Source organism: Gorilla gorilla, chromosome 3 (assembly GCF_029281585.2).
Source record: "Gorilla gorilla gorilla isolate KB3781 chromosome 3, NHGRI_mGorGor1-v2.1_pri, whole genome shotgun sequence".
Taxonomy (NCBI): domain Eukaryota; kingdom Metazoa; phylum Chordata; class Mammalia; order Primates; family Hominidae; genus Gorilla; species Gorilla gorilla.
In genome coordinates this window covers 123,150,684-123,178,318 of record NC_073227.2, presented here as the reverse complement: position 1 = coordinate 123,178,318, position 27,635 = coordinate 123,150,684, and the positions used below count along the sequence as shown (strand labels likewise).

The window sequence follows — 27,635 nt, the reverse complement described above, 5'->3', positions numbered from 1 at the left end:
AGAGACGGGGTTTCACCATGTTATCCAGGATGGTCTCAATCTGCTGACCTCGTGATCCACCCACCTCGGCCTCCCAAAGTGCTGAGATTACAGGCGTGACCCACCGCCCGGCCCAGGCTGGCTAGAATTCTTAAGGCACTGTCTCTTAACTTGTACTAATACTAGAAACCCAAAACTCTACCCTGGACAACTGGTCAGAATAGGGGACCTAAGGAAGTCAAGTGATGGAATCTTGGCCTGGCTGTGGCTAACAGTAGATCCAGAAGGACCCATACTGTGGCTATTTCTCCAGTCCCAGATGTGTAGTAGTAATATATATCTTTTAACAACAATCTTTATTTTGGTTTCCTGATCAATGGAGGGATTGCTATTATGGTAGAAAGTGCTACACAGCAGCTTAGGTCTGCTTTCTACCACTCCTCATTAAGACAGTAAAGGAAAAGCAGGGCTATATCCCTGAGGAAATTGCAGAGATTGGCCAGGCACAGTGGCTCATGCCTGTAACCCCAGCACTTAGGGGGGCCAAGGCAGGAGGATTGCTTGACACCAGGAGTTTAAGACCAGCCTATATAACATGGCAAGACTACATTTCTACAAAACATAAAAAAGCAAAATAGAAAAACCAAAAGAATTGCAGAGATTAGTGCCACCATGCTGCCATGGTGATTCATACCACATTCCCATTTAAATTTCCTGTGGCCACCAGATGCATCATAGAGAATGACAGTATAAAAACCAGATGGCTAGTGAAGAATGACAGTGGACTGCAAACTTTAATTAGGTAGGGATGCCAATTATGGTTGCTGTTCTAGGTGTGGTATCTTCTTTGGAAGAAATTAATACCCATGTTGACATGATACTGATTTGATATTGATCTGGAAATGTCCCCCCACCCCCATTCTAAGGAGAATCAGAAACAGACTACGTTTAAATAGGAGGGATAACAGTAAGTCCTTACTGTCTTGTCTCAGGCTACATCAACTCTCCTGTTCTCTATATGGTATGAAGGGACCTTGATGGTCTTGTTATTCCATAGAACATCACACTGATTTATTAGAGTAATGAAATTATATTAAATGAAACTGAAGAGCAGAAGTAGGCAGCATTCTACATGCTTTGGTACGACATATGCATGCTAGAAGGTGCAAGATGAACCTTGAAAAACTTCCAGGACTTGCCACAGGTTTCTAGGGGTCCAATGGCCAGAAATATGTTAGGATATCCACAACATCCATACTTTTTTCTCTTCCATTAACTGGTCAGAGGGAACTCATTATGATGACAGTTTATGTGGGTTGAGGGAGAAGTGCTGAAGGAGTAGAGGCAGGTACTATAGGAGTCTGAGTCACCTGCTCATTCATGGTTCCAGTCCCATATGTAGTGCACTGCTCCTGTGTTCATCCAGTTGTACAGTTTGATGAGTCAAATAACAACAATTCATGATGGGCAGTTTGATTCACACAGTCACTTGATGTCCCATGGTCAGGTGTTACATCTCTTCCAGGTACCAGTAGCAAGTCAAGAGGTGCTTTTCAAATAAAAAAAAAAAAATGAAACAAAATCATGGCTAAGGAAGATATGGCCTTACTCCTAAACCTTAAGGGTCTATGTTGTAATTCTTGCACTGAAACTTGCCAGAGGCTTCATATAACATCTCTCCTATATTAACTTCTGATACCATTGGGCCTACAGGATCATAAAGCCTAAGTCTGGGCCCTACCCCACTCAAAACTGGTAATTTTTTTTGAGACAGAGTCTTGTTCTGTTGCCCACGTTGGAGTGCAGTGGCAAGATCTCGGCTCACTGCAACCTCTGCCTCCCAGGTTCAAGCGATTCTCCTGCCTCAGCCTCCTGAGTAGCTGGGATTACAAGCATGCACCACCACTTCCAGCTAATTTTTGTATTTTTAGTAGAGACGGGGTTTCACCACGTTGGCCAGGCTGGTCTTGAACTCCTGACCTCAGGTGATCCACCCACCTCAGCCTCCCGAAGTGCTGGGATTACAGGCGTGAGCCACCACGCCTGGCCAAAACTGGTAGTCTTACAGTTACAGTTAAGCCTCTAAGAACAGCTTACCCAATTGTACTATGTTTTGTTGTCTCCAAATCTAAAGACGCCTGCCACATATTTTGCCTTTTTCTTTGTTGTGATAGTGGAAAATACAACTTGTCACTAACAAGTGCCTTTAAACAGGGGTGTTTGTTTGGTTTTGGTCTAGCTTTTTTAATTGTTCACAGCAGAAGTATGATCAAAACCACTGAGTTATCAGAAGTGAAACTCGAGGTTTTTTTTTTTTTTAAGACAGGCTTTCTGTCACTCAGGCTAGAGTGCACTGGCCTCATCATAGCTCACTGCAACTTTGAACTCCTGGCCTCAATTGATTCTCCCACCTCAGCCTCCTTGAGTAGCTGAGATTACAGGCATGCACCACCATGCCCAGCGTTTGTTTGTTTTTTGTTTTGGTAGAAACAGGGTCTCACTATGTTGCCCAGGCTGGTCTCAAACTCCTGGTCTCAAGTGATTCTCCTGCTTTGGCATCCCAAAGCAATGGGATTACAGGCATGAGGCACCTCACCCAGCAAAGAGGACTCTTTTTTTTTTTTTAATATCAAAACTTTACTCCCTCAGTCAAAATACACAAGGTAGTTGTTGTGCATATATGTAGTTTATAGATAATGCTTGGTACATAAATATCTAGATCTACGGTAATAACTATTACTTAGGGACTTGAAACTCAAAGAAGGTTAAACTGCTAAAAGCAAAGGCATACTCTTAGCAAAGTAAAAGTATGTTCAAAAGAATATGAGGATCACAGTTTAATAGAGATATCCTGTAAAAAGCAGAGATAAAGTTTTTCTCCTCTATACAACAGGAAACCATTGAAAAGTTCTTTATTGTGCTACATTATAATGAAAGCTGTGTTTAATTTAATGGTGATGTGCAAGATAGTCTGGAGAAGGAAAAGTAGAGGCAGAGAAGCCCACTATGAATTTACAGTAATGGACCAAATATGAGTTGAGAGGCATCATAGTGTAATGAAAAGAATGCTGATATTAGAATCATAAGACTGGTAATAATCACTGATCCTGTCACTTTGGGCAAGTCATTTGACCTGCCTGATTCTGCATCCTTATTTATATGTCACTCACCTTGTAGTGACCTTGTAGGCCCTTAATAAATACTTGAGTGATGAAATGTTAATCACTTCTGCTTAACTCAGAGTGATTACATAATGATGAAAATCTTTTAAAATGTATAAACTGTTATACAATTTAAGGTGTAATATGCATTGAAGGCCTAAATAAGTAGAAATGGACACTCATAAGGAAAGGGAAGGGTGAAAGACAAAGATGACTCCATTATACTGAATCTTAGTCTTGATGACTGGAAAAATATATTCACTTAAGTAGACTGGTTAGGAGAGTAACTGAGTTTTAGAAATCTGGACAAGGTTAGGGAAAAAATAGTGATTTATTTAAATAGTCAAGATGTTCAGCAGTAACTAAAAACTGAACAACTAAGTTACCATTAATATATGTAATAGCTTCCTATTACATATATTAGTTTCATATATTCTTAGGTATTTTTCATATGAGAATGTTCTGTCTCCTCCATAAAACTTTATGTTCTTAGAGAAAGAGGTTATCTCCTGGGGAATTTGTATTCCCTCCTCATTTAAAAATAAACCACCTGTATCCACTAAAGTTCCATCTGTTCTGTCCAATTTATTGGTAAACAAGTTACATAGGGCATTGACTGGTTTAAAGATTATTTGTTAGGTCCTTTGGTCCTTCCAGTTTAATACCAAATTGCTATACTTTTTTTTTTTTTTAAGAGTCTTGTTCTGTCACCCAGACTGGAGTGCAGTGGCATGATCTCAGCTCACTGCAGCAACCTCTGCCTCCTGGGTTCAAGCGATTCTCCTGCCTCAGCCTCCTGAGTAGCTGGGACTACAGGCGCCTGCCACCGTGCCCAGCTAAGTTTTGTAACAAACTGCTATACTTTTTAAAAAATCGATATATAATAGTTTACATATTTATGAGGTATATGGGCTATTTTGTTACCTTGACTGGGGTATCCATCACCTCAAATATTTCTCATTTCTAAGTGCTGGGAACATTTCAAGTCTTCTCTCCTAGCTATTTTAAAATACAAAAAGCATTCACTGTTACTAACTATAGTTACCCTACTCTGCTATTAAACATTCCTTTGTTCCATATTTCACTGTATGTTTGTACCCATTCACCAACCTCTCTTCATCCCCCCTCCCACCCAGACACCTTTCCCAGCTTCTGGTAACCATCATTCTACTCTCTGCCTCCATGAGATCAACATGTTTAGCTTCCACATGAGTGAGAGAACATGTGATATTTGTCATTCTGTGCCTGGCTTATTTCACTTAACACAATAATCTCCAGTACCTTCCATGTTTCCGCAGAGGAAATGATTTCATTCTTTTTTGTGGCCGATAGTATTCATTGTGCATAGGTAACACATTTTCTTTATCCATTCATCTGTTGACGGACACGTAAGTTGATTCTGTTCTTTGCCACTGTGAATAGTGCTGCATTGAACTGATTTCTTTTCCTTTGAATAAATACCCATTAGTGGGATTGACAGATCATATGGCAGTTCTTTTAGTTTTTTGAGAAATACTGTGTTTCCATAGAGGCTGTATTAATTTACAATCCCACTGACAGTATAAAAGAATTTCTTCTGCATCCTTACCAGCATCTGTTATTTTCATAATAACCACTCTGTCATAGGTGATACCTTACTGTGGTTTTCATTTGCATCTTTCTGATGATTAGTGATATTACGCATTTTTCATATACTTATTGGGCATTTGTGTCTTCTTCTGAGAAATGTCTATTCACATCCCTTGCCCACTTTTAATGGGGTTATTTTTTTTTTACTTTTAAGTTCCTTGTATACTCTCGACATTAGTCCCTTGTTGGATTAATAGTTTGTAAATATTTTCTTCCATACAACAGGTTATCTCTTCACTCTGCTGTTTCCTTTGCTGAGCTTTTTAGTTTAATATAGTCCAATTTGGCTATTTTTGTCTTTGCTGTTTGTGCTTTTGAGGTCTTAGCCATAAAATCTTTGCCTAGACCCAATGTCCTGAAGTGGTTTTCCTGTTTTCTTCTAGTAGTTTTATAGCTTCAGGTCTTACATTTGTGTCTGAACTGTTCTTTATGTACATCACTCTAAACAGTTTTTACTACTAGTACCTTGTAAAGCATAAAGCAAATGCCTTATTCAAAATCGTATGAGGCCGGGTGCGGTAGCTCACACTGTAATCATGGCACTTTGGGAAGCCGAGGCGGGCAGGTTGCTTGATCCCAGGAGTTCAAGACAAGCCTGGGCAATATGGTGAAACCCTGTTTCCACAAAAGATAAAAAAGATTAGCTGGGTGTGGTGGCAAGCGGCTGTAGTCCTAGCTCCTTGGTGGTGGTGGCTGAGGTGGGAGGATCACTTGAGCCTGGGAGGTTGAGGCTGTAGTGAGCCATGATGGCACCACTGCATTCCAGCCTAGATGACAGAGTGAGACCCTGTCTCAAAAAAGTAAGAAAGAAGAAGAAAGTCATATGATATATTTCTTTCTTTTACATTTTAAATGTATATGCCTTTCATTTAGACCCTAAAGTGTAAGACAGTTTCTATTCCATTTGAAATCCTTAGTCAGTTTCTCCTAGTTTTAAAAAAATTTAATTGTAACAGCCATTCAACCTTAGCTATAGATTTATCTTTTATACTTAGAATTTCCCTTCCCTCCCTCTCCCTGCAAGTTTATTTGGTTTTCTCTGGACTGCTATAGTATTTTACTGAATCTGTCTGGGAACTTAAATTCCTAACAACATCCAGAAGGTTCAGTAACTCTGGACAAAAAGAGCTTCATCCATTAAAAAGCTGATTTGGGGGTCAGAAGAACCTCTCCTCTTGTATCATCTTTTGCTCCCTCACATGAATAGAATTTTGGTTAGATAGAGCTATTTGCCTTTCCTTTTCCTCTTTTTTTTTTTTTTTTTTTTTTTTTGCCCAGCACAGTTTTGTTTAGCATCCTTTCTAGTTCTACTTCAAATGTAATATTTTACGCTTTTACTTGAGACCACAGAACTACTGTATTAGTATGCCCCTTATCCAGTAGTCAGACTTTACCTTTCTCTACCTTAGAGAATTTGGAAGTAAGGAAAACATTGAACACCAAGAAAACTAGGTGTTACAAGCTTTATTCTGTAACAAAAATATTTCTTTTTGAGAGTTAAGTGTTTCACAAAGGTAAACTCTCCATCTAACTGATGCCTCGATTATTCATTACTGACAGAAGTCAGTCAACTTGAAGGGTCATGTCATCACAAGTGTGCTAGTAAAGTTTAACAACTAGCCTGAAGTAGGGAGCAGCAGGCAGAGATCTGATCTGTGGTGTTTTCAAATTTCCCTGGGGAAAGTACTCCTATGTGGTACTGTGTCATGTTCCAAAGAACATCACTGAACACAGAGCTGGGAAGAGGTGCACACTATCAAACTGTAATACTTCCACCATGCAGATACAATAGACATAACCACAAAAACACGGAACACAGTAAAAGGTATAGCATACCTCAGAGATACTGTGGGTTTAGTTCGTGTGAATTTTTCCATTTCCTAGTGCATATGAAAGTTATGTTTACACTATATTAAATGTGCAATAGCATTATGTCTAAAACAAGTGTACACATTTTTTTTTTGAGACAGAGTCTTGCTCTGTCACCAGGTAGGAGTGCAGCAGCAAGATCATGGCTCACAGCAGCCTCAACCTCCCAGGTTTCAGCAATCCTCCCACCTCAGCCTCCCAAATAGCTGAGATTACAGCTATTTGAGAAAATTTTAGAAAAATATGTATATATTTTTTGAGACAGAGTCTCACTCTGTCGCCCAGGCTTGAGTGCAGTGGCGCAATCTCGGCTCACTGCAAGCTCCGCCTCCCGGGTTCACACCATTCTTCTGCCTCAGCCTCTCCCGAGTAGCTGGGACTACAGGTGCCTGCTACCACGCCTGGCTAATTTTTTTGTATTTTTAGTAGAGATGGGTTTTCACCATGTTAGCCAGGATGGTCTCGATCTCCTGACCTCGTGATCCGCCCGCCTTGGCCTCCCAAAGTGCTGGGATTACAGGCGTGAGCCACTGCGCCCGGCCAAAAAATTTTTTGTAGAGACAGGATCACTGTGTTGCCTAAGCTTGTCTCAAACTCCTGGGCCCAAGCGATCCTCCCACCTCAGCCTCCCAAAATGCTGGGATTACAGGCATGAGCCATTGCACCTGGCCTGTGTACATACTTTAATTAAAAAATACTTTATTGCTAAAACATACTAACAAAGTAGGCACATGCTGTTGGAAAAATGGCCCCACAAACTTGCACAATATGGGCTGCCACAAACTTGCAACTTGTAAAATATACCATATCCATGAAGTTCAATAAAATGAGGTATGTCTATAGTAAAATAACTAGGAAGTGAGTTTTGAGTATTTATTATTGAGCTTTATTTAACAGATTTTAATATAATTGTCAGTTTCTATAATTAATTTTTAATAATGGCTGTGTTTAACAATCAGCCTGCAAAATTCCTAAAATTTTTAAATTGACCCTTGTAAGCTGTTACAAGCCAGTTCTATCACACTACTGCCTATACTCTTAATTGTGGAAGTGACTTAGGGACTAGTCAATATGAGTTGAGGTGGTTCTGCTAGCTAATAATTTTAAAAATAGACATAGTGTGACTGCTCTTTTAGAATCTGTCTAGCAGGTTTCACCCAAAAACCCACAAAAAAAATTGACCTAGTACTCAGATTTATATAGTGAAATCTTAAATTTTGCTATCTAGCAAAGTAAAGTTTGTCATGCTTTTTCATATTCCTCCAGGTATATGTTACCTTGTTATGACTTTATTAGTTAAAAAACATTTAAGGCCACTCCCATATGTGTCACCTATAAATAAATACTGACAAAAGGAATACAATGAACAATGGGGAAAAATACAGACAGGCATTTCAGCAAAGAAGATATGTGGATGACAAAGAAGCACATGAAAAAATGCCAATATCATTGGTCACTAGGAAAATGCAAATTAAAATGACAATGAAATACCACTACACACCTATTACAATGTTTAAAATTGAAAAGACTAATCCTAACCAGTCAGGAGAAATTGGAACACTCATACATAGCTTGTGGGACCATAAAGTGGTAAAAAACACTTGGGAAAGTTTGGCAGTTTCTTAAAAAGTTAAACACATATCTACCATATAATCTAGCTATTCCACTCCTAAGCTACTTACTCAAGAGAAATGAAAACATATGTCCATATAAACACTGTACAGAATGTTCGTAGTAGCCCTATTTGTAATAAGACAAAAATTGGAAGAGGCTAGGCGGAGTGCCTCACTCTTGTAATCCCAGCACTTTGGGAGGCTGAGCTGAGTGGATCACCTGAGGTCAGGAGTTTGAGACCAGCCTGGCCAACATGGTGAAACCCCGTCTCTACTAAAAAATAAAAAAATTAGCCGGCGTGGTGGCGGGTGCCTATAGTCCCAGCTACTCAGGAGGCTGAGACAGGAGAATCATTTGAACCCAGGAGGCAGAGGTTACAGTAAGCCAAGATTGCGCCACTGCACTCCAGCCTGGGTGACAGAGTGAGAGTCAGTCTCAAAAAAAAAAAAAAAAAAACTGGAAACAAACCAAATGTCCACTGACTGGTGAATGGATAAATTGTGGCAAATACATACAATGGAATATTATTTAGCAATAAAAGATAATGAACTACTGAGAGACAACAATATAGGTAAGTCTCAAAATAATTATGCTAAGTGAAAAAAGGCAGACAAGAAGTTGTATTGTGATTCAACTTCAATACAGTTCTAGAAAATGCAAACTAATCTACCGTGACAGAAAACAGATCAGAGGTGTCCTGTGGGTTAAGAAGACAGAGGGGTGGGGGAAGAACAAGAGAAAGGATTTATAAAAGAGCATAAGGAAACTTGTGGTGAAGTTCATTATCTTGATTTTGGTGAGCTTCATGGGTATATATATATGTCAGCTTATCAAACTGTTTATTTAGGTATGTATAATTTATTGTATGTCAATTATATTTCAATAAAGCTGTTAAAAACATAACAATGTAGCTGTGGTCTAACTGGTAGAGATGAGGAAGAGGTAACTGCTTTATGCTAGACAACATAGTTCCTTTCTTTCAGGGTTAAACTGAAATAGTTTCTTTGGGCAGCCAACAAGCACATATCTCTGGCTTACAGAGATGTCAGGCAACTGAAATTCTCATGTTTTTATTACATGTCTGCTGGTAAGCCACTCCTCTGAGTGCCTGTCTTTATATGTTTATCTCTAATATACTTCATATTATAGTCATCCTCCACTATCCATGAGGGATTGTTTCCAGAACCACTCTCAGATACCAAAATCCAAGGATGCTTAAATCCATGATATAAAATGCCATAATATTTGCATATAACTTATACACATCCTCCTTAGATTGCTTATAATACTTAGTACAGTGTAAACACTCTGTAAATATACTGTATTGTCTAGGGAACAGTAACAAGAAAAAAGTATGTATGTTCAGAAAATATGCAATTAAAAATGTGTATTTTGGATCCGTGGTTGGTTGAATCCATGGATGTGGAACTCACAGATCTGGCGGGCTGATTGTATTTGCTTCACATGTTACTATTACTCATAATGAGGCTTCTTCATTATAATTTAAAATATTTTATATTCATTAGACTGGTGGTTCTGTAGACTGTGATAAGTGAACACTAAGGATACCCACAGAGCCATCAGGGTATCCTGAGAGAGTGGGGATTGGAGATGGATGGAAAAGGGGAAAGAATCTGTGTGGGCAAGTTCAAAAATTAGCTGGGCCTAGTGGCATATGCCTGTAGTCCCAGCTACTCAGGAGGCTGAGGTGGGAGGACTGCTTGAGCCCTGGAGGCAGAGGCTTCAGTGAGCCAAGATGGTGCCACTGCACTCCAACTTGGGTAACAGAGAGACCCTGTCTCAAAACAAACAAAAGACAAAAAAAAAAATAGTTGAATCTTTTTTTTTTTTCCAGACGGGGTCTCACTCTGTCATCCAGGTTGGAGGGCAGTGGCCTGATCACAGCTCACTGCAGCCTTGACCTCCTGGGCCCAAGTAATCCTCCCACCTCAGCCTCCCTAGTATCTGGGACTACTGGTGCATACCACCACGCCATGCTGATTTTTTATTTTCTGTACAGACAGGGTTTTGCCATGTTGCCCAAGATGGTCTCTAACTCCTGGGTTTAAGCAATCCACCCTGCCTTGACCTCCCAAAGTGCTGGGATTACAGCTATGTACCACCACACCCGGCCCTCAATCTTGTGACTTTTTCTATTGGGTCTAATTTGTTAGGCAGGGATTGGGGGCTGAAGTGGTGGTAGGAGGGAAACCAGGATCAAATGAGAGTTTTTTAATCCTTTACCCATGGTTTCCCTGCTAGCTGCCTGCTTATAATCATATATAAACACTAAAGTCATACTTGCAGAAATAAAAACCCTTATGAAAACTTAACAGAGTGTGTATCTGTTTTAGGAACAAAAGTATAAGAAAAGTTGAATCTTGTGAAACTGCTCTTCTCTGTAGAAAAGGGGGGAAAAGAAAGCTTACTGGTTTCTGTTAGGAAGCAATTGATAATGGCAGTGGAGAGGAATGTAAATTAATGGATCTGGCACTAAAAAAGAAAAGTATCCCAGCACTAACCCAAAACATACAGTGACATTCAAGAAGTCTGAATGTACAGATTTCTTAACCACCATTCTCCAACTTTTCAGAGCTTTCAACCAACCACTCAACATGATTTACCCTCAGTCAATTCTTCCTATTCGGCTTCAGTACTTGCCCTGAGCCACAGGAATTCTGGTGGGCAGAGGGATAGGTCGGTCCTCCTGTATCAATTTGGAATTCTATGGAGCATTTTCTCATAGGTGTAATATATACAGGGAGGGTGGGTTTTAAAGCCTTTTGTGGATTGATCTGCAGGCACAACTACTTTTCTATAAGAAATTATGTCCTGAGATCCAGAATGAGAATGAATCTTAAAATGCTTCTAACCTCTTTAAAGCCCTTTTACTTCCATTTCAGAATCAGGTTTATTAATTTATCTGTTCTACCTGCCTAGCATTTCTTGACTGAAAAGTCACAAAGTCAAACTCAACAAATTCCACTTTAGCTATGTGACAAAAGGATTGTTATAATCTCTATCTACATCCAACTAAATTCTTTGAATTCTCTACATGAACTTTTTTCCATTTTGTGATTTTAGTAATCTATAATTACTGTAAGCACAGTCCCAGTCACCTTGATACCCACTTATACTAAGTACTGCCATATGATTTTAGAACCTGTATTTTATTTAGGTTTATGATCTTGTTGGCAACACATAATAGTATTTTGTCTGAGGCAGATGGAACAGAAATAGATAATGAATTCTTTTTTCTGGCCACTTGAAAGCCAAATGATATCAGTCAAAGAATGAACAAAAGTCTCCCAAAGGTTCTAGTAAAGTGGTAAGAGAACTGAGACATGGATCACAGCAGTTAGTACAGACATGGCCAAATTTAAAAGAAATGAAATTGTGGCAGTCCTACATTTGAGTTTCAAGAGGAGATTTGATTTGCAAAAAAAAAAAAAAACATGTGGCACGTGTTTCCAATGTTATATAAACTTTAGTTTCATAGTTCTTTAAGAGCTAAAAACATAGGAAGTTCATACTATTGTTTCAAGTTATTTTATTAGAATATCATATTTTATTGTCTTTTTTCTATAAACTTTTTTTTTTTTTGAGAGACAGGGTCTCACTCTGTCACCTAGGCTACAGTGCACTGCTGTGACATGGCTCACTGCAACCTTGACCTTCTGGGCTCAAGGGATCCTCCCACCTCAGCTTCCAGAGTAGCTGGGACCACAGGCACATGCCACTATGCCTAATTTTTTTGTAGAGACACAGTTTCATCATGTTGCACAGGCTGATCTCAAACTCTTGGACTCAAGCAATCCTCCTGCTTTGGCCTCCCAAAGTGCTGGAATTACAGGCATAAGCCACTGTGCCTGGCTTGATTTTATTGTAACATTCTAATAAATGTAACTGGAGGGAGAATTCCCCCCGCCCCCAAATATTTTTTAGGCAAGCTTGACCCAGTAAATAAACTAAGTTTACTTCCTGTACTCTCTCTTATTAGTGCAACTATTTCAGATCTTTCTCACATTTCTTCAGGATTATTTCATTAACATCCTGTTTTTCTTGCCTCTAGTCTCCATCCCAATACATACTTTGGGCACATGCTTCAACATTGCTATCACAGTTACCTTTTTGCCATCAAATCTGATCAGGCCATTTTTGTTAAAAATTCAATTTCTCCATTCTATCCCATCCCCTTCAAAATAAAAGGCCCTCAAGATCTCCAGTCATGTCTTTCAAATCTATCTTGTCTCCTCATCTTTTCTGTCTTCTCATTCTCTCCTTGCCGCTCCCCCCGCCACCTCAACCTCGCAATACTGCAGCCAAAGTTTTTCTAGTTTTAAAAACTTATCAAGTCATCTCTGAGACTTTGCATGCTGTTTCCTCTGCCTAGGAGCCTCCCTCACAATTTTTTTCCAACTTTGCCTTGCTCCCTTTTTTTCATTTGTTTTAATACAACTGTCTTCCTCAGAGAAACTTTCCCTGACCACCCCCAGCAGAGTTCAGTACATTAATAGTGCTCTGTGCACACATTTATGTCACTGAACCCACTCTATGATGTTGTCTGATGCTTACTGGTCTCCTCAAAAGACTTTCTTATAGATGACATCTGTGTCTTTTATGTATCTTCAGTGTCTAGCACCTAATAAGTAATTCGATGTTTTTTAAATAAATAGAAAACTAGGAGTGACTCTATCAACAGATCTTACTACATTAACATTCTTTGTCCTAAACCTGAAAGACTCCCACTTGCCTATTCAGACCTAAGTATCACTGATTGACAAACCGAATGAAAGTCTCTTTATCGTGCCTCACCCTACACCAAAAGCAGTATTACAAATATATATTTTTTTAACCTGTGTTTGTAAGTAAACCAGCTTTTTGGGAGACAGAATGCACTATTGTGGTCATTTCACATAAATAGAATCAAACAGTATGTGGCCTTTTGTGTCTGGCTCTTTCACTTGACAGAATGTTTTAAGGCTTCAAGACACATTTTGTAACATGTATTAGTACTTTGTTCCTTATAATAATAATAATATTCCATTATACACATATATCACATCTTCTTTATCCATTCATCAGCTGATGGACATTTGAGTTGTTTCTACTAAAAAGTAGAATAGCCCTACTCTGAACATTTGTGTATATATATGTTTTTGTGTGGAAAAATGCTCTATTTTTATCTCAAAGATTTGTGCATGCTTCATTACATGCCAAAAGCCTTATTAAGGCCAAAATGATATCTTAGCATGAAATAAAGTACACTTTCTTAAACCATATTAATTTGACTTAATGAGATTCTGAATTGTTAAGTATAGAAATCAATTTGATTTTTGTGCAAGCAATGTAAAATAACATTTGGTTGACCTGGGCTCCAAATTACTTGGTCCAGGCAGAATATGTAAATGAGCATTCTGAATATAAAATCTGGACCATAGCATTTACAATTTAATTAAACTAATAAAATGGTATACACTGTACTAGAGCCAGTGTCTTTGGCAAGTTATAATATTCTGTAACAAAATTAAAGATACATGAAAACATAGATACAATATTAAGTATATATATATATAAAATCTGTTAATTATGTTTATTCATCAATACATTCTAATTAACCCCTTACTCAAGTTATTATAATAACGTGGCCTCACTGAAAAATTCATGTAATAAGACCCTGGCACACCACCATTATTCAGATTGGTAGATTAATTGCCCATTTACTACTAATTTTCTCTGAGACAGGGTCTTGCTCCATCACAGGCTTGAGTATAGTGGCACAATCACAGCTCACTGCAGCCTCAACCTCCCAGGCTCAGGCAATCCTCCCACCTCAGCCTCCCAAGTAGCTGGGACCATAGGCGTGTACCACCAGGCTCAGCTAATTGTTTTATTATTTTTGTAGAGATCGGGTCACCCTATGTTATCCAGGCTGGTCTCAAACTCCTGGGCTCAAGTGATCGTTCCACCTTGGCCTCACAAAGTGCTGGGATTACAGGCGTGAGCCACCAGCCCAGCTTTAATTTTCTTGATCCTTTCTATTTTCTCATGTTTTATGTCAATTCATGCAAGATAATCTGATCTACTATATTTACAAAGTTTTTAGGACTTCAAAATAGTATTTATTAAGGAAGGGATTATTTTTAGTTAATTAAATTTTCAACATTTTTGTACCTTTATTAATTTCTAAATGTAAATTTTTCTTTCAGTATTTACAGCCATAATTTTTTTCTTGTTAGCATTATTTCCGACTGCAATATAAAAAACATGATTATTTTCCTTTCTTGTTTCAAATGAGGACATCTCTACCATTGTAATTCAAGTAAGTTAAATGAATGAAAATGTTTTAACTTTATTTGCAACTGTAAAGTGGGCTCTCTGTAACAACAGGTACATGAATAATGTTTTAAAATTTAACTTAATCTTAGCCTGCTTTATCCTAAGGCATCAAAATGCTTCTAGGCTATGTTTCTTTTGATTTTAACCATGGCAAAATATAAGCAGAAATGTAAGTCCACTTACGCAAATACAAACTTGTTAACAGGAAGCCCAATCAACCAATGAATTTACTTCACTGCCTAACAATAATGAGTTTGTGATTACACAGTCACTTGCCTTTATAAGCATGGATAATCTAGAACTCCATATATATTAGTTTTGTTTTTTGTTCTTGGTTTTTTTTTGAGACAGGGTCTCACTCTGTCGCAGTGATCTTGGCCCACCGCAACCTCCGCCTTCCAGGCTCAAGTGATTCTCCGGCCTCAGCCTCCCAAGCAGCTGGGATTACAGGCGCCCGCCACTACGCCCAGCTAATTTTTGTATTTTTAGTAGAGATGGGGTTTCACTGTTTTGGCCAGGCTGGTCTCGAACTCCTGATCTCATATGATCCACCCGTCTCAGCCTCCCAAAGTGCTGGGATTACAGGCGTGGCCACTATTACTACTATACATTTGTTTCACACTATGGCCAGTTAATGTCTGACTTGTTACTTTAATAACTGACATTTATACAGCACTGTAGAGTCTCCAGTGTCCTTTCACATACGACACTTTAACCACACAATCACCCTGTGAGAAAGGACAGTCATTACTTACTTTAGCGGTGAAGAAACGGGGTTAGAAGATAACTAACCAGGCCAATATCAAGCAAATGGGAAGCAATAACTAATCTGGGTTCCTCCCTCCATCTTCATGCCTAGTCCTGTGCTTTTAGTATATCTGGCTAGCTAGGAGAGAGAACACAGATTATTCAGGGAGGAGGGAGGGGCCAGAGGTGTTCCTGAGGTGAGCCTCATGAGCAGTTAGGCCATGAGGTAAGCACTTCAGTGCTTTGCTACTCACGGGGTGGTTCAGACGAGAAAAATCTGTATCACCTGGGAGCTAGTTAGAAATGTAGGCTCTCAGGCTCCACCTCTGCCCTATCAAATCAAAGTCGCATTTTCAACAAAACCCCAGGTGGTTCCTATGGACACTAGTTTGAGAAGCACTGTTTCACTAGTGACACTACATGGTCACTTGAACAGTATACATTAGACTACTTATATTCATCATTGTTGACGTGTTAAGTTTTTATTAGGTAAAAACTTCCTGCAACAGTTTTCAAATTAAGTGTATTTTTAAAACAAGTTTATTTTTCCATGTAATTGAAGATCTCCACTTCGGTAACTGGGGTCATTAAGGAATGTTAAAAAACCTTAAGCTGGTCAGTGCTTACCCACCTTTAAATTCCTCATAAAAATTAAGGTCTTTCTTTTGCCTGAAGGATACACTAGAGAGCATAACTGCCGTCTCCATACTTTAAACCCTTGACTAAAACAGGCCAATCCTACTGATGTAAATCCCACCTCCCAACTTGGATATTTCAGGAAGTATTGTATTGTTTTTCTGACTCTGAACTCTACCTAATTAATTAATTAGTCTCAACACTTTCTGGCTCAAGAACTGAAACACAGCAACAGAAGCTAAAGGTTGAGAATGTAAGCTTGTTCCCACATCTACACCTTGGCGGACGGCAGCGACTGATTACGGAGACCAGTGAAAACCCTGCCCCTAACTCTCTCTGTCCTAGCCCCATCCACTCAATTGAGCTTGACTCAGCCTGCTCCCTGCTGTTCTCAGTATTGCTCCCTTAGGGTCAGACATGCACTAGACTTCAGCACGTGGGAGCGCTGATGAGCGGCCAGCCTGGGTCTATTTAAAACTACTATTCCCATCTCGAGGGGCGCCTCCTCCCACAGCATAACCAGCCCAGGAGGGCAGGCGAGTAAATACTGCTCACCTGCTCCACCGGAAACCTCAAAATCCCGGCCCGAGCTAGACTAAAGGTATCTGGTAATTAATCCTTGGCACCTCCCACCACACGCTCCTGATTGGGCGCGTGAGACAAGGCTGTGTCTGCGCGCCCTCTTACCAATCCGGGGAATTCCATTTCCTCTTCCAACCACCGGCATAAGCATTCAGGGGCGTTGCGTTCCTGGCAGTGGCCCGCCCCAGTTCGAGCCGGTGCCTTACTGCGTCTCGCGAGAACTTATGCATTTTGGGGGCGGAACCCCGTCAAGAAAAGCGCACAAAACTGCTCTTAAGTCATTGCAGAGCTACCGCTTCGGTTAGCCGGCCACGAAGTTCTCGCGAGAGTCGTCTCCTTGATACCAAGTGAGGAAACTGGGGGACGCTGTGGGGAGGGGCGTGGGGCTGGATCGCGCAGCGGCTGCTTCCTTTACCTTCCTCCCATGGTCTCCTTCCGGTTCTCGATGCTTCTCTGAGCCTAAGGGTTTCCGCCACTCGTTTACCCTCCCCCCAGCTCATGATCCTCCTCCCTCCCCCGCCCTCCTGGTCCAATCTCCGATCTGTTTAGTAAGAAGGTGCTGTTCCGAGAAGGAGAAGGAAAAGGGCTTGACACGTATTCACTCGGCCCCGGACGTGGGAAGCAAGCCGTCTGGCTTCGGCCTCACATCGGTCCTGTGCTCGGGACGGCGGCGTTGGCGGACTGATCCGCGGCGGTGAAGAGGCAGGAGGAGGGGGAGGGGCGGAGCGTGGCAGCTGGCAGTAGTTCCGTCAGAGCGGACATCTTGTGGCTGTGTCGTGCGCGTGAGCCCCGTAGGGCCGGGGAGGCACCAGCTGCCCGCGGGGAGGAGGCCGAGGCCGCAGCTTGAGGGAGGCCCCGGCCCCTCTGTACGCGTGGGTGTGGACGGCTAGGGCAGGGAAGGGAGGCCGGCCCAGTGGCCGGCCGGGTGAGAGGGGCAGTGCGGGCCCTGGGCGGCTTGAGCGGCCAGCCTATTGGGTGCGGTGGGTTAGGGTGGGAAGGCTGGGGAAGCCGCGGCCTCTCCTGCTGGAGGAGGAGGGGGAATGGGCGCGTCCTCGCGCCTAAGCCGGAGCCTCAGGGACAGCGCGGGCGCGTGGTGGAGGTGGCTGGGCGGGCGCGCGCGGGAGCGCGCTGGAAGGCGGAGTGAGTGTACGGTGGCGTCAGGGGTGACACAGAATAGCTCGCTGCGAGGACAGCAATACACATCAAGCCTCCCTTCCTTTATTTCCTTCCTTTTCCCGGCCGCACCTTTGGGCAGAAACCGAAAGCAGCCCGTCGTCCGTCCGGAGTCTTATGCTTCCCCCTCCCCCCTTGCCTTTCTTTGCCCTAGTGACGCCGGTGTAGCGCCGACTAGGCCCCGGCTCCTCCTCTGCTGGGCTCCGGACCCTGCCCCGCACCCACCCCTTTCTCCTACGCCTCTTCCTCTCCCACCCGGGTCTCTTCCTTTCTAGAGGCCGGGAAGTTAAACTTGTAGCCACCACCTCCGCTCTTCCCGTCACCCTCGCCCCCACTTCGGGCCGAAAGCACGGTACAGAGGCTGTTGGTGGCTTTGCCACGCCACCCTACCCACCCCGGATCGCGGCTGTCTTAAGGGACCTGGATTCATCAGGGGCTCTTCGGGGCCTGTGCGAGTGCTGATCTGCTCCGTTTTTGCAAAAGGCGCCTGTGTCTGGCAGAGCTGGTGTGAGACGAGACAATCCTGCCCCGCCGCCGGGATAATCAAGAGTTTTGGCCGGATCTTTGCGCATACACCGAGAGAGTGAGGAGCCAGACGACAAGCACACACTATGGCGCTGAAACGGATTAATAAGGTAACCCGCGGGGACAAGGGCATGGGGCGGTAGGAGAAAAGGAAGGCTCGGGCCAAGAGGAAAGCGTGGGGGTGGGAAGGAAGCATAATTCTGAAAATACCTCTTGGATCACTTCTTCCATGGGGGGATGGAGAACGCAGATATACTTCTTGAAGAAATGAAGTTGAAAGCTAGGAAACGGAGAACACTTGTGGCAAGTGAGGTGTTGTCCTGAGTGTGCTTCAGTGGAATCGGTGCAAATTAGGGGTGGAGGAGAGTGACTTAAGGCGCCTTTATTATTTTATTTTTTTGCTGCTTAAGAAAGAGTTCTTTTTGGGGTCCGAATTGCGGAGAGACGCTCCAGCAGATGTCATGGCGCTTCCTATTCTCGGTGCTTGAAAACTTACTTTAGTTGTGAGGTCAAGGTTATCTAGGCCTTCTAGGGGTAAGAAAGAAAACTCGGAGGAGAGAAAAAAAATCTGGCGAGTCCTGAACTTGACTGAGGGGGTAAGAAAGAAAACTCGGAGGAGAGAAAAAAAATCTGGCGAGTCCTGAACTTGACTGAGGGTCGGGTAGAAGTCTTGCGTATTGAAGGTCAGTCAGTGAGTCTAGTAGAAACTCTTAGTCGACTCTGGGCAGGTTACACCGAATAAGTGGGTTTGGGAGGAGATGGAATGACACAGTGTTGCCACTTCCTGTATTTTGTAGTTGCAGCTTTTCACCCGAAGCTATTTATCCGAGGGACACCGGGAACTGATGTAAAAGGCATTCTGGAAGCTCCCTTTTCCTTTTGGCTGGAGAGTGGGGGTGGATGAGGGGTGCGATGGCAGTAAGGGAAAGCTAATGTACCTATTTTTGCCTCATTCTATTTAATAACACCCTTGTTTCGTTACTTGAAATGTGGTTTGATAGTATATTATCGATTTAAGTTGAAAAAAAACTAGGATTTTTCGGAGCTCTGGGAGTGAGCGGAACCTCCACCTCCGGTGGTTTAGTCTCATTTTCTTGCTCTAACTTCTATCCCGCATTTTAAGATGGCGGCTGCTATAACTGGTTCAGGCTCTTTCCGGCATCTCCTTTCGTAAGAATGTGAATTAATATGATTTGTTAAATGTTAACTTTTATATTGCGTTGTGCACTGCTCTGAGATCCTCTGCTCAATACTTACCTAAATTCAAACTCTTAAACTGTATTTCCCTTTTTTGTGACTTGTATTTGTGTGATGTGTTTGGTTGTTGCACAATCGAAGAGGGTGGAGTGTTTACAGCTAACTTGAAAAAAATGTCATGGAATAAATTCAGCCTTACTAGAAAAATTGTGGAGGGTCGGTGAGTGTTAGAAACTTTGGTTTTAATAGATTACTTTTTTAAAAAGAGTTCTGAGAGGAATGGCAAGAATTTGCCTTTACTAAAATAGACCTGATACTACATTTGCGTGTATTTAATTATGACTGAAGTTTATTTGGCAAGATTGGTGTTTCATAAAAGAGGAAGGTTTAAATCTTCACTCTTAGTATGTATTGATATGAAATCGTGAATTTTGTTTTGGGCCTTCATTACATCGTCATTTTGGGTTATGCGAAATACAAATTTAAATCTTTGTGAAATGAAAGAAAAGAGGAAGAAACGCTTTTTAGGAGTTAAGGATTAAAGTAAAAATTATTTTGAAATAATAACCTCTTTCTGTGACCACTTTAAAGGCCAGGAACATATTGGGGAAGCCTAGTTGTATGTTACAGTGTAGTTTACACAAACAGCATAACATTCAGTACAAATAAAAATCTTTTCTGTTGGAATTAGTTCAGGCCACTAAAATGTGGAATAGTACCAGATCCATAGCTTTTTGTGCATGTGGAACAGAACACGTTAAAGGAAGGCCTCTGATTTTTTTTTCTCTTACAGGTCATACCCAGCTGCTGTGACACCACTTAAATGATTTAAAAGCTTTAGAGAGACAATATAACAGTGGCTAAGAGTGTGAACATTGGAGCAGAAATGCTCCAGTTAGAATTCTAGCTCTGGGCAAGTTTATGTGCCTTTATAAGAAGGGTATCTGTTGTAATATGAACAATAAATGGCTGTGTGCCTAATATGTACCAGGCACTGTTTTAGACATTGGGGTGGCAGCAGTGAACAAAACAAATTTTTAAGTTCCTAGATTTGTTTTGAGGATTAAATGGATTAATGTGCAAATTTGAACAGGCTCTTGGCACATGACACTCCTGGTTATTACTGCTATTTTAATATCACAATTTATAATTCTTAAAAACCGTTTTTGTTTAAGAACTTTGATTTCTAGTTTAGTACTCTTAGTTAACCAGGTTGTCTCCTTTTGTAAATATTTTGAAGATTTATGTAATATAGACACAACATAAAAACTTGGCATATTGGAAAAACCAGTGTTTATGTGAACATTATTGATTCAACTTACAGAAACTTTGACGTGTGCATGTGGTTTGGTTTTTCAGCTGTTAATGTTAGAATCACATGAGGCAACTTTCAAACATTCCACATCCAAACAGTTTTAGTGAGTGGACAGCTCTGAACTGGAATGCTCTTCGGTTTAGGCACCTCTTCTAGAAATACGGGGTCAAGTAGCCATTGATGTCAGTATGATATGCTTGTGTTACGTACCTATTTCGAATTTATTCTTGTCTGAAGGTCCCACATTTCAAATATTAAGATATATCTGTATTCCTCGTTAATATTTTACTGAAATGATTGGAATACTTTTAACCTTTAGTCCATTTGATCGAGCTTTTGAATTTATACTTTGCTTCGGCTGTGTTCTTGGAGTAAGTTTTTTGACTGTTAGACCAATCAACTTTTTTCCTGTATTCTTTATTTGAACGAGCTGTAATATGGTATTAAATAGGGCTATTAAACAACAGGAGTTAAAAGTGGCACTCCACGTTGATTGGTATTGAGAACCGTAGACAATTTTACCACTCCTATTAAACAGGGACTACAGTATATGTGTTTTAGGGACGTTTGAAGATAAATATGTGAACCAAGCCTAAAAGAATAGCTCATGTTTTCATTGTATACACCCTGTTAAGTTTTCGTAAGGGTTTTTATTTCTGGAAGTATGACTTTAGTGTTTATATATGATTATAAGCAAGCAGCTAGCAGGGAAACCATGGGTAAAGGGTTAAAAAACTCTCATTTCATCTTGGTTTCCCTCCTACCACCACTTCCACTGAGATAATTTCAAGATTATCTCCATCTCGAAATTGAAAAACTTAGGCATAGAGGTTAAGAAGATGACCCGGGTTCATGTTGTGACAGTTGGTATTAGAACCTAGGCAGCCTGGTCCAGAGTATGTGCTCTTAACAACTACAGTTTGATATCATCCTTTAGGTTTTTTTTGTCACTCAGAACGGTTTACTTTTGCATGTAGTATTACCTATTACAGTAGTTAAGACAGTGCAGTCTCATCTAAACCGTAACTCATTTAATCCTCAAGACAACCATGTGGGATAGATGTGAGAATTTTATAGATGAAGTAACAGACTCAGAGAAATAGTCGTCTAGTCACACAACTAGTAAGTGACTGGGATTCAAATCAGATAGGCACCAAAAGCTCAAGCTCTTTTTTGAACCATTTCAATTCCTTTTTTTTTTTTTTTTTTTTTGTTGGAGACGGAGTCTCACTGTGTTGCCTAGGCTGGAGTGCAGTGGCGCGATCTCAGCTCACTGCAAGCTCTGCCTTCTGGGTTCACGCCATTCTCCTGCCTCAGCCTCCTGAGTAGCTGGGACTACAAGCGCCCACCACCACCCCCGGCTAATTTTTTTGTTTTTTTAGTAGAGGCTAATTTTTTTGTTTTTTTAGTAGAGGCGGGGTTTCACCGTGTTAACCAGGATGGTCTTGATCTCCTGACCTCGTGATCCACCCGCCTCAGCCTCCCAAAGTGCTGGTATTACAGGCGTGAGCCACCACGTGTCCTGGCCCTTTAATTCCTGTTTTATAATGTATGTGATTTTAGTTTGTTACCTGAAATAAGCTGCTTTGCTCTCCCACTTATACATCTAAGTAATTGGGAGTTAGCTTTACTCTTAGGTTATAGCTAATTTGTGAGTTAAGATTTTGGCTAATAATATTTTGAAAGTAGAAGTGGATTTAATTCTTTTGGGGTAGTCTCTTCAAGCACTGGAAACTAACATGTGCCAGTTAACTGCTTAGGATGTCTTAGAGTGAACAAAATATACTTATTGTCCCCAACTAGTATATAGGCTGGGTAAACTGTCTTGCATGTGTTTCGTATATTGTCCTCAAAGCTTGTTGATAGCCAGCTCACTTTCTGTGTAGGATAGTTGTGACTGAAGGATGCTGATAATAATAGGACCTCAGTATTTGTTTAATTTGAAAAAGGATGCATTACTGACACTGCGTACTTTTCTTTCATCATGCTCATCTGCAGTGTTGATTCTAGTTTTTGTTACTTATACAAATAAAAAGTTGAATGCTCCATCACTGGGATGAACTACTGTGTCAGTAGATTGCTCTGTCAAACTTTGCCCCTGAGTTTAGGTGACCCTTTTTATCCAAGACAGGCAATCTTTGAGGATTCTCCACAGCATGTTGCTATAATCTATCTATTAAAAAAGAAACTAGGTTCGTAACACTGAGATAAAAAAATGTTTCAGATTAAAATCTCAAACCTAGGTTGGTTTTTGCATTCTTTTTTTAAATAGCAGTTTTCTTGTATCTGTTAGCATATAGAAGAGCTTACTGAATATTATATATTGTTGGGTGTGACATGAATTACATTTATATTCCAGAACATTTGGAGTTTTTTAAAAAAATTTGTGGGTACATAGTTGTAGATATTTATGGGTTGCATGAAATATTTTGATACAGGCATGCAATGCATAATCACATCAGGGTAAATGGGGTATATACCTCGAGCATTTATCCTTTGTGTTACAATCCAGTTATACTTGTTATTTTTAAATGTCAGATTGTTTAGAATTTAAAAAAAAATTACAGCTGCATGGGGGTCTTAGACTTACTAAATCATTTTCCCTGGAAACACATAATTTTGAAAATTTTCTAGGTGATTCTGAAGCTCCTCTCTGATTAAGAACCACAGATACAGGGGAGTAAAGGTCCTAATCTGCATTAGACATAGTATTCTAGTCCCAGGGAATAAATGAGGAAGATGGTCCTTATCTATGGTAATCTCTGCGTTCAGTGGTGAAAATAAGCATGTAAACACATGAATAGTTGTTTGTCACTTTGTAATTTACCTTTCAAGAATATTAGATCTAGTAGGGGAGGTATTTAAAATAAATTTTCTATACTATATTTTTTATACTAGTATTATTACAATGTGGTTTGTCTTTTATTATAATGACTTAATTCCCCTTGCCAAAACCAGTATTTTGAAATTAATGAAATAAAACTCTCCATTCTTGGAAATGTTGTGGTCTTGAGCTTGCTACCATAGCAGTGTTATTTCATAATTAAAAATGAATGCATTCACCAAATATCTTACTGCCCAGTTTCTCTTATTAGATAAGATTTATTCAGAATTGTACCCTCAACCTTGTTATGTAGGGAAGGGAAAAGTTTAGGGAAGTATTTTTATACTTTGTTGAAACATCTGATTTTTATCTCCTAATGATACTTTCAACATAATCTATTGTAAAAGAGACCTTCAACTTTTCATAGCTGAATTTGTCGTATTTAAATGTTTGTCAATTGTGAATCACGATTTCTTGTACCTTTTTCAGTATGAAATACTTACATTAATCCTAACCTTGCTGTAATTTCGTGGCTAATGTGTAATTGAATGTTTTCTACTACTGGGCAGCTGTTCGGCTGTTAATCTTTGTTTTTTTTTGTTTGTTTGTTTTGTTTGTTTGTTTTAATGTCCATAAAATACCCTACTTGCTTTCATGGAGCAGAGCTTCAAATCTAAATTTGGGTTTCTTTGCCCATTTTTAAATAATGCTTACAAAAGAATGGCTTTGAATAATGTTAAGTGACTTTACCTTCAGTGGTGATCGAAAGAAAATTAGTAATATTCAATCCATTCTTAGTACCTTGTGTAATGAACACGCATGCTTGTTTCACCTATAATTACAACTAAACAGGAAGTTAATACCTTGTCAGTGATGCAGTGAGATACTGTGCAGTGCCTACTGTTAATCCTTAAGATAAAAAAGGATTTCTCAGAAGAAATTTCAAATTAAAATGTGTTTTAAAGGGACTATTTGGAGTTCTGTGAAATTGTTCATATCTTTTTGCCAAGCATCCTTCTCTTGAAATAACCATGTTTCTGAAGTTTGTTGTTCCCTGCCTTGATATTCGCATCTACATATTTTATACAGACATTTCATAACATTAAAGTTAATAAAACTTTTTACTTTATCGTAAACCAGATCTTTATATGAACAATTACAGTAGTTACTGTCTGCCTGATGGACAGCTAATTGCACTGCACTTCGACCTCTATTGTTGGTTCGCACCTTTGTATTTTTCTAGGTTGGTTGTAAAGTCTCCTTGAGGATGATTCTTAAAATTTCTTAAGGTACTTACTCCCTTTGTTTCCCACCTCATTTTATCATCTCTTCCAGTCCCCAAAGCAGTGTTTTGTGTTGCTCAGTATAGGTTTTTGAGGCAAGGGCTGTTTTTATAATGCTGATTCACAGTCATACAAATCTTGTCTTTTGAGTCATGTAAATCTTGCCTTTAGTTCTGAAAGAAATAGACTCTTAAATAGAATACAAGAAATTAACCTTTAGTAATGGCATAAGCTTTTAGTTTTCCCGAAAGTGCTGAGAGGAAATGTATCTATACTACAGCATTCTGTCCTCTGTATGACCTTTGTGTGACGACGTGCAAAATAGATGGTAGAGATTGGGATAACATGATTTGTGGAACATCGTGGTGATAATTTTACTGTCTTAAAGGTAGAATCCATGAACTTGGCCTTGCCACTATATAGGCTTTTGAATTTTGACAAGCCTTGGGGGGATGAAACCTAGAATAAGTTATTTATGGCGTTACGCTTTAATAGGGTTGACACTTAAAGCCTTGTTTTCATAAATGCTACCTTTTGGTTATGTTGATCTGATGAACAGATACTGGCTGTCATTGAAAGAAAGTTAACCGAATGTTCAGATACTTATTGGGCTCCTGGAACATGGCTGCTCTGTAGCTTCATGAATATTCATAATATTCATAAATATTTGTGAATAAATATTTTTAGTATTTGCAAATATTTTTAGTGTTTCCAATTTATAAGCTCTTTGAAAGGAGGGAATTTTTTTTTTTTTTTTTTGAGGCGGAGTCTTGGTCAGCTGCCCAGGCTAGAGTGCATTGGCGCAACTGCGGCTTACTGCAACCACCGTCTCCTGGGTTCAAGCAATTCTCCTGTCTCAGCCTCTCGAGTAGCTAGGATTGCAGGCACCTGCCATCATGCCCGGCTAATTTTTATATTTTAGTAGAGATGGGATTTCACCATGTTGGCCAGGCTGGTCTTGAATTCCTGACCTCAGGTGATCCGCCTGCCTCGGCTTCCCAAAGTGCTAGGATTACAAGTGTGAGCCACCACGCCCAGCAAGGGAGGGGACATTCTTATGTTTCTCCTAGCATCCTTTCAGGTCTTTAATGTTTTCAGTACCTTGGCCTACTGTTCTTTGTAGCCTGTGGTTGGTCACCACTGCTAGTACCACTTATCATTGAATGAGGAAGATAGAGAATAGAGAAGCAGAAAGCATAGTTTAACATCTCCAACAATCAACTATTAAATCCCATATCCCATAGTGACTACAGTAGAGGTCTTCTTCAAAATAAACCATTTGCAGACTTTGTATTAAAAATCTCATGTAAGAAATGTTTCAGAATAAAAAAAAAAATAGTGACCAAACCCATTACTGCTTAAATCGTGTACTTCCAGATGAGAACACTCACCAGTGGCTTAAGCTGTACCTGTTGGTTGCCTTTTAGAGAGATTTTTTTGGTGAAAAAAATCCTGCCGTATTTTCTACCATGGTGCCCACCAGGTCTTCAGGAAATAGGCAGACAACTCAGTTGTGTAAAGTCTGTTGCTGTCTCAAATTTCTTTGTAGTGTTTTAACTAATGAGGCGAACTAGACCATGTGAGAGCTTTGAGAGGGTCTCATTTACCTAGCTTAGAAAGAAGGCAGAGGGGTCTCCTTGACTTCTTTTCCTGTAGGTTTTTTAAGGCTTTTAAATACAAGTATTTTTTCCAGTGAGAAGGTCTGGATTCTCACACTAGCCAAGTGTGCAGAAAGTTTGAGGAGAAGCAGCTCAGAGGAAGATGACACTAAAAGGAGAAAGTTTCCTAAAAGAGCACTCTGTGGAAAAGAAATGTCCAACCTTTTGTTCTTTTTATAGCTAGTACAGTTTCTTAGTGTTGTACCCTGATTGTATGTGCTTGATCTTAGTGTCCCTTCAACGTGAGTGGAGCCTTGAGCAATTCCTAAAGTAAGTCAGTGTCCCCAACCAAACATTTTCCTGTTTCAGTGGCCTTAATAGTTGAGTAATGCTGTTCCCCTTAGGTGAGGGGTAGTCAGCACAGTATAAAAAAATTTTACAGGTGCTGTGTGAGAGCTGTTCCTTCTGGTTCTTGGCACTGTTCCTCTTCCTCTAGACTAGTAGGAAGGAATAAGCTGAAAATTTCAATTGTGTAATTTTTTAGTGTTTTTGTCCCTGAAGCCTGTGAAACTTTAGGCTCTAAAAACATTTTGTTAGGTGACTATCGTAGACAAAATTACTTTTAAAAATGCTGAGTATGGGCGTCGTTGGAAATTGATTTCCAGTCCAGTAAATAGTCTTGCTGTGGGATAGAATCATTTTCTCAGGCCATGTAACTTGAAAAATAATACAGGATTCACACTACGTACAAATAATGAGATACAGACTAACGGTGGATAGTTACGCGGAAATAAATCCTAAGGAAAACATTAGTTTTCCATATCGTGTTCATTCTGGAGCATTGAGTAATAGTTTGGTGCAGTTGAGAATTTTTTTCCCTCAGTTTGCCAAACATTAAATTATCTTTGCAAGGACACCCTGTTGAGAAAGGAACCTTTTTGAAACTTACCGCAGTCCAAATTTTTAAGTTGTTAGTAGGTACACTTAGTTCACCTATCCTAAAGCTGAACATGTTCTATGCTTGAATGTAATCATTTCTTTCCCCTCTCTTAAGGGACTCAACTGTAAAACAGAGAAGATGAGCTCTATTTCCATAAAGTGGTTATAAGAGTACAGTTAAACACTTGTGGTATACGACTGCTAGTATATTTAAAAATCAAAACT

At 40.1% G+C, this 27,635-nt stretch overlaps 1 protein-coding gene, 1 long non-coding RNA gene and 1 pseudogene across 8 annotated transcripts in view; 2 read left to right on the top strand and 1 right to left on the bottom strand.

Moving 5' to 3' along the window:
• UBE2D3 (ubiquitin conjugating enzyme E2 D3) overlaps nt 1-27,635 on the top strand; it is a 73,215-nt gene that overhangs the window by 24,233 nt on the left and 21,347 nt on the right. Inside the window, exons 1-2 of one of the 7 annotated variants that reach the window (XM_019025188.3) lie at nt 16,364-16,903; nt 18,213-18,364. The exons of 1 other annotated variant lie outside the window; for it this stretch is intronic. In XM_019025188.3, coding sequence (XP_018880733.1) covers nt 18,341-18,364 — 24 coding nt within the window. In that variant the 5' untranslated portion in view covers nt 16,364-16,903; nt 18,213-18,340. 5 more of the 7 variants (XM_019025189.3, XM_019025187.4, XM_019025191.3 and 2 more) reach the window with 5 other exon arrangements.
• Nucleotides 748-17,234, bottom strand: LOC129533198 (uncharacterized). The gene is made up of 3 exons (XR_008679277.2): nt 16,662-17,234; nt 4,422-5,384; nt 748-1,528 (listed from the first exon to the last, which is right to left on the bottom strand). It is a non-coding gene; the product is annotated as an uncharacterized lncRNA (long non-coding RNA).
• Nucleotides 7,755-7,807, top strand: LOC115934453 (uncharacterized; annotated as a pseudogene).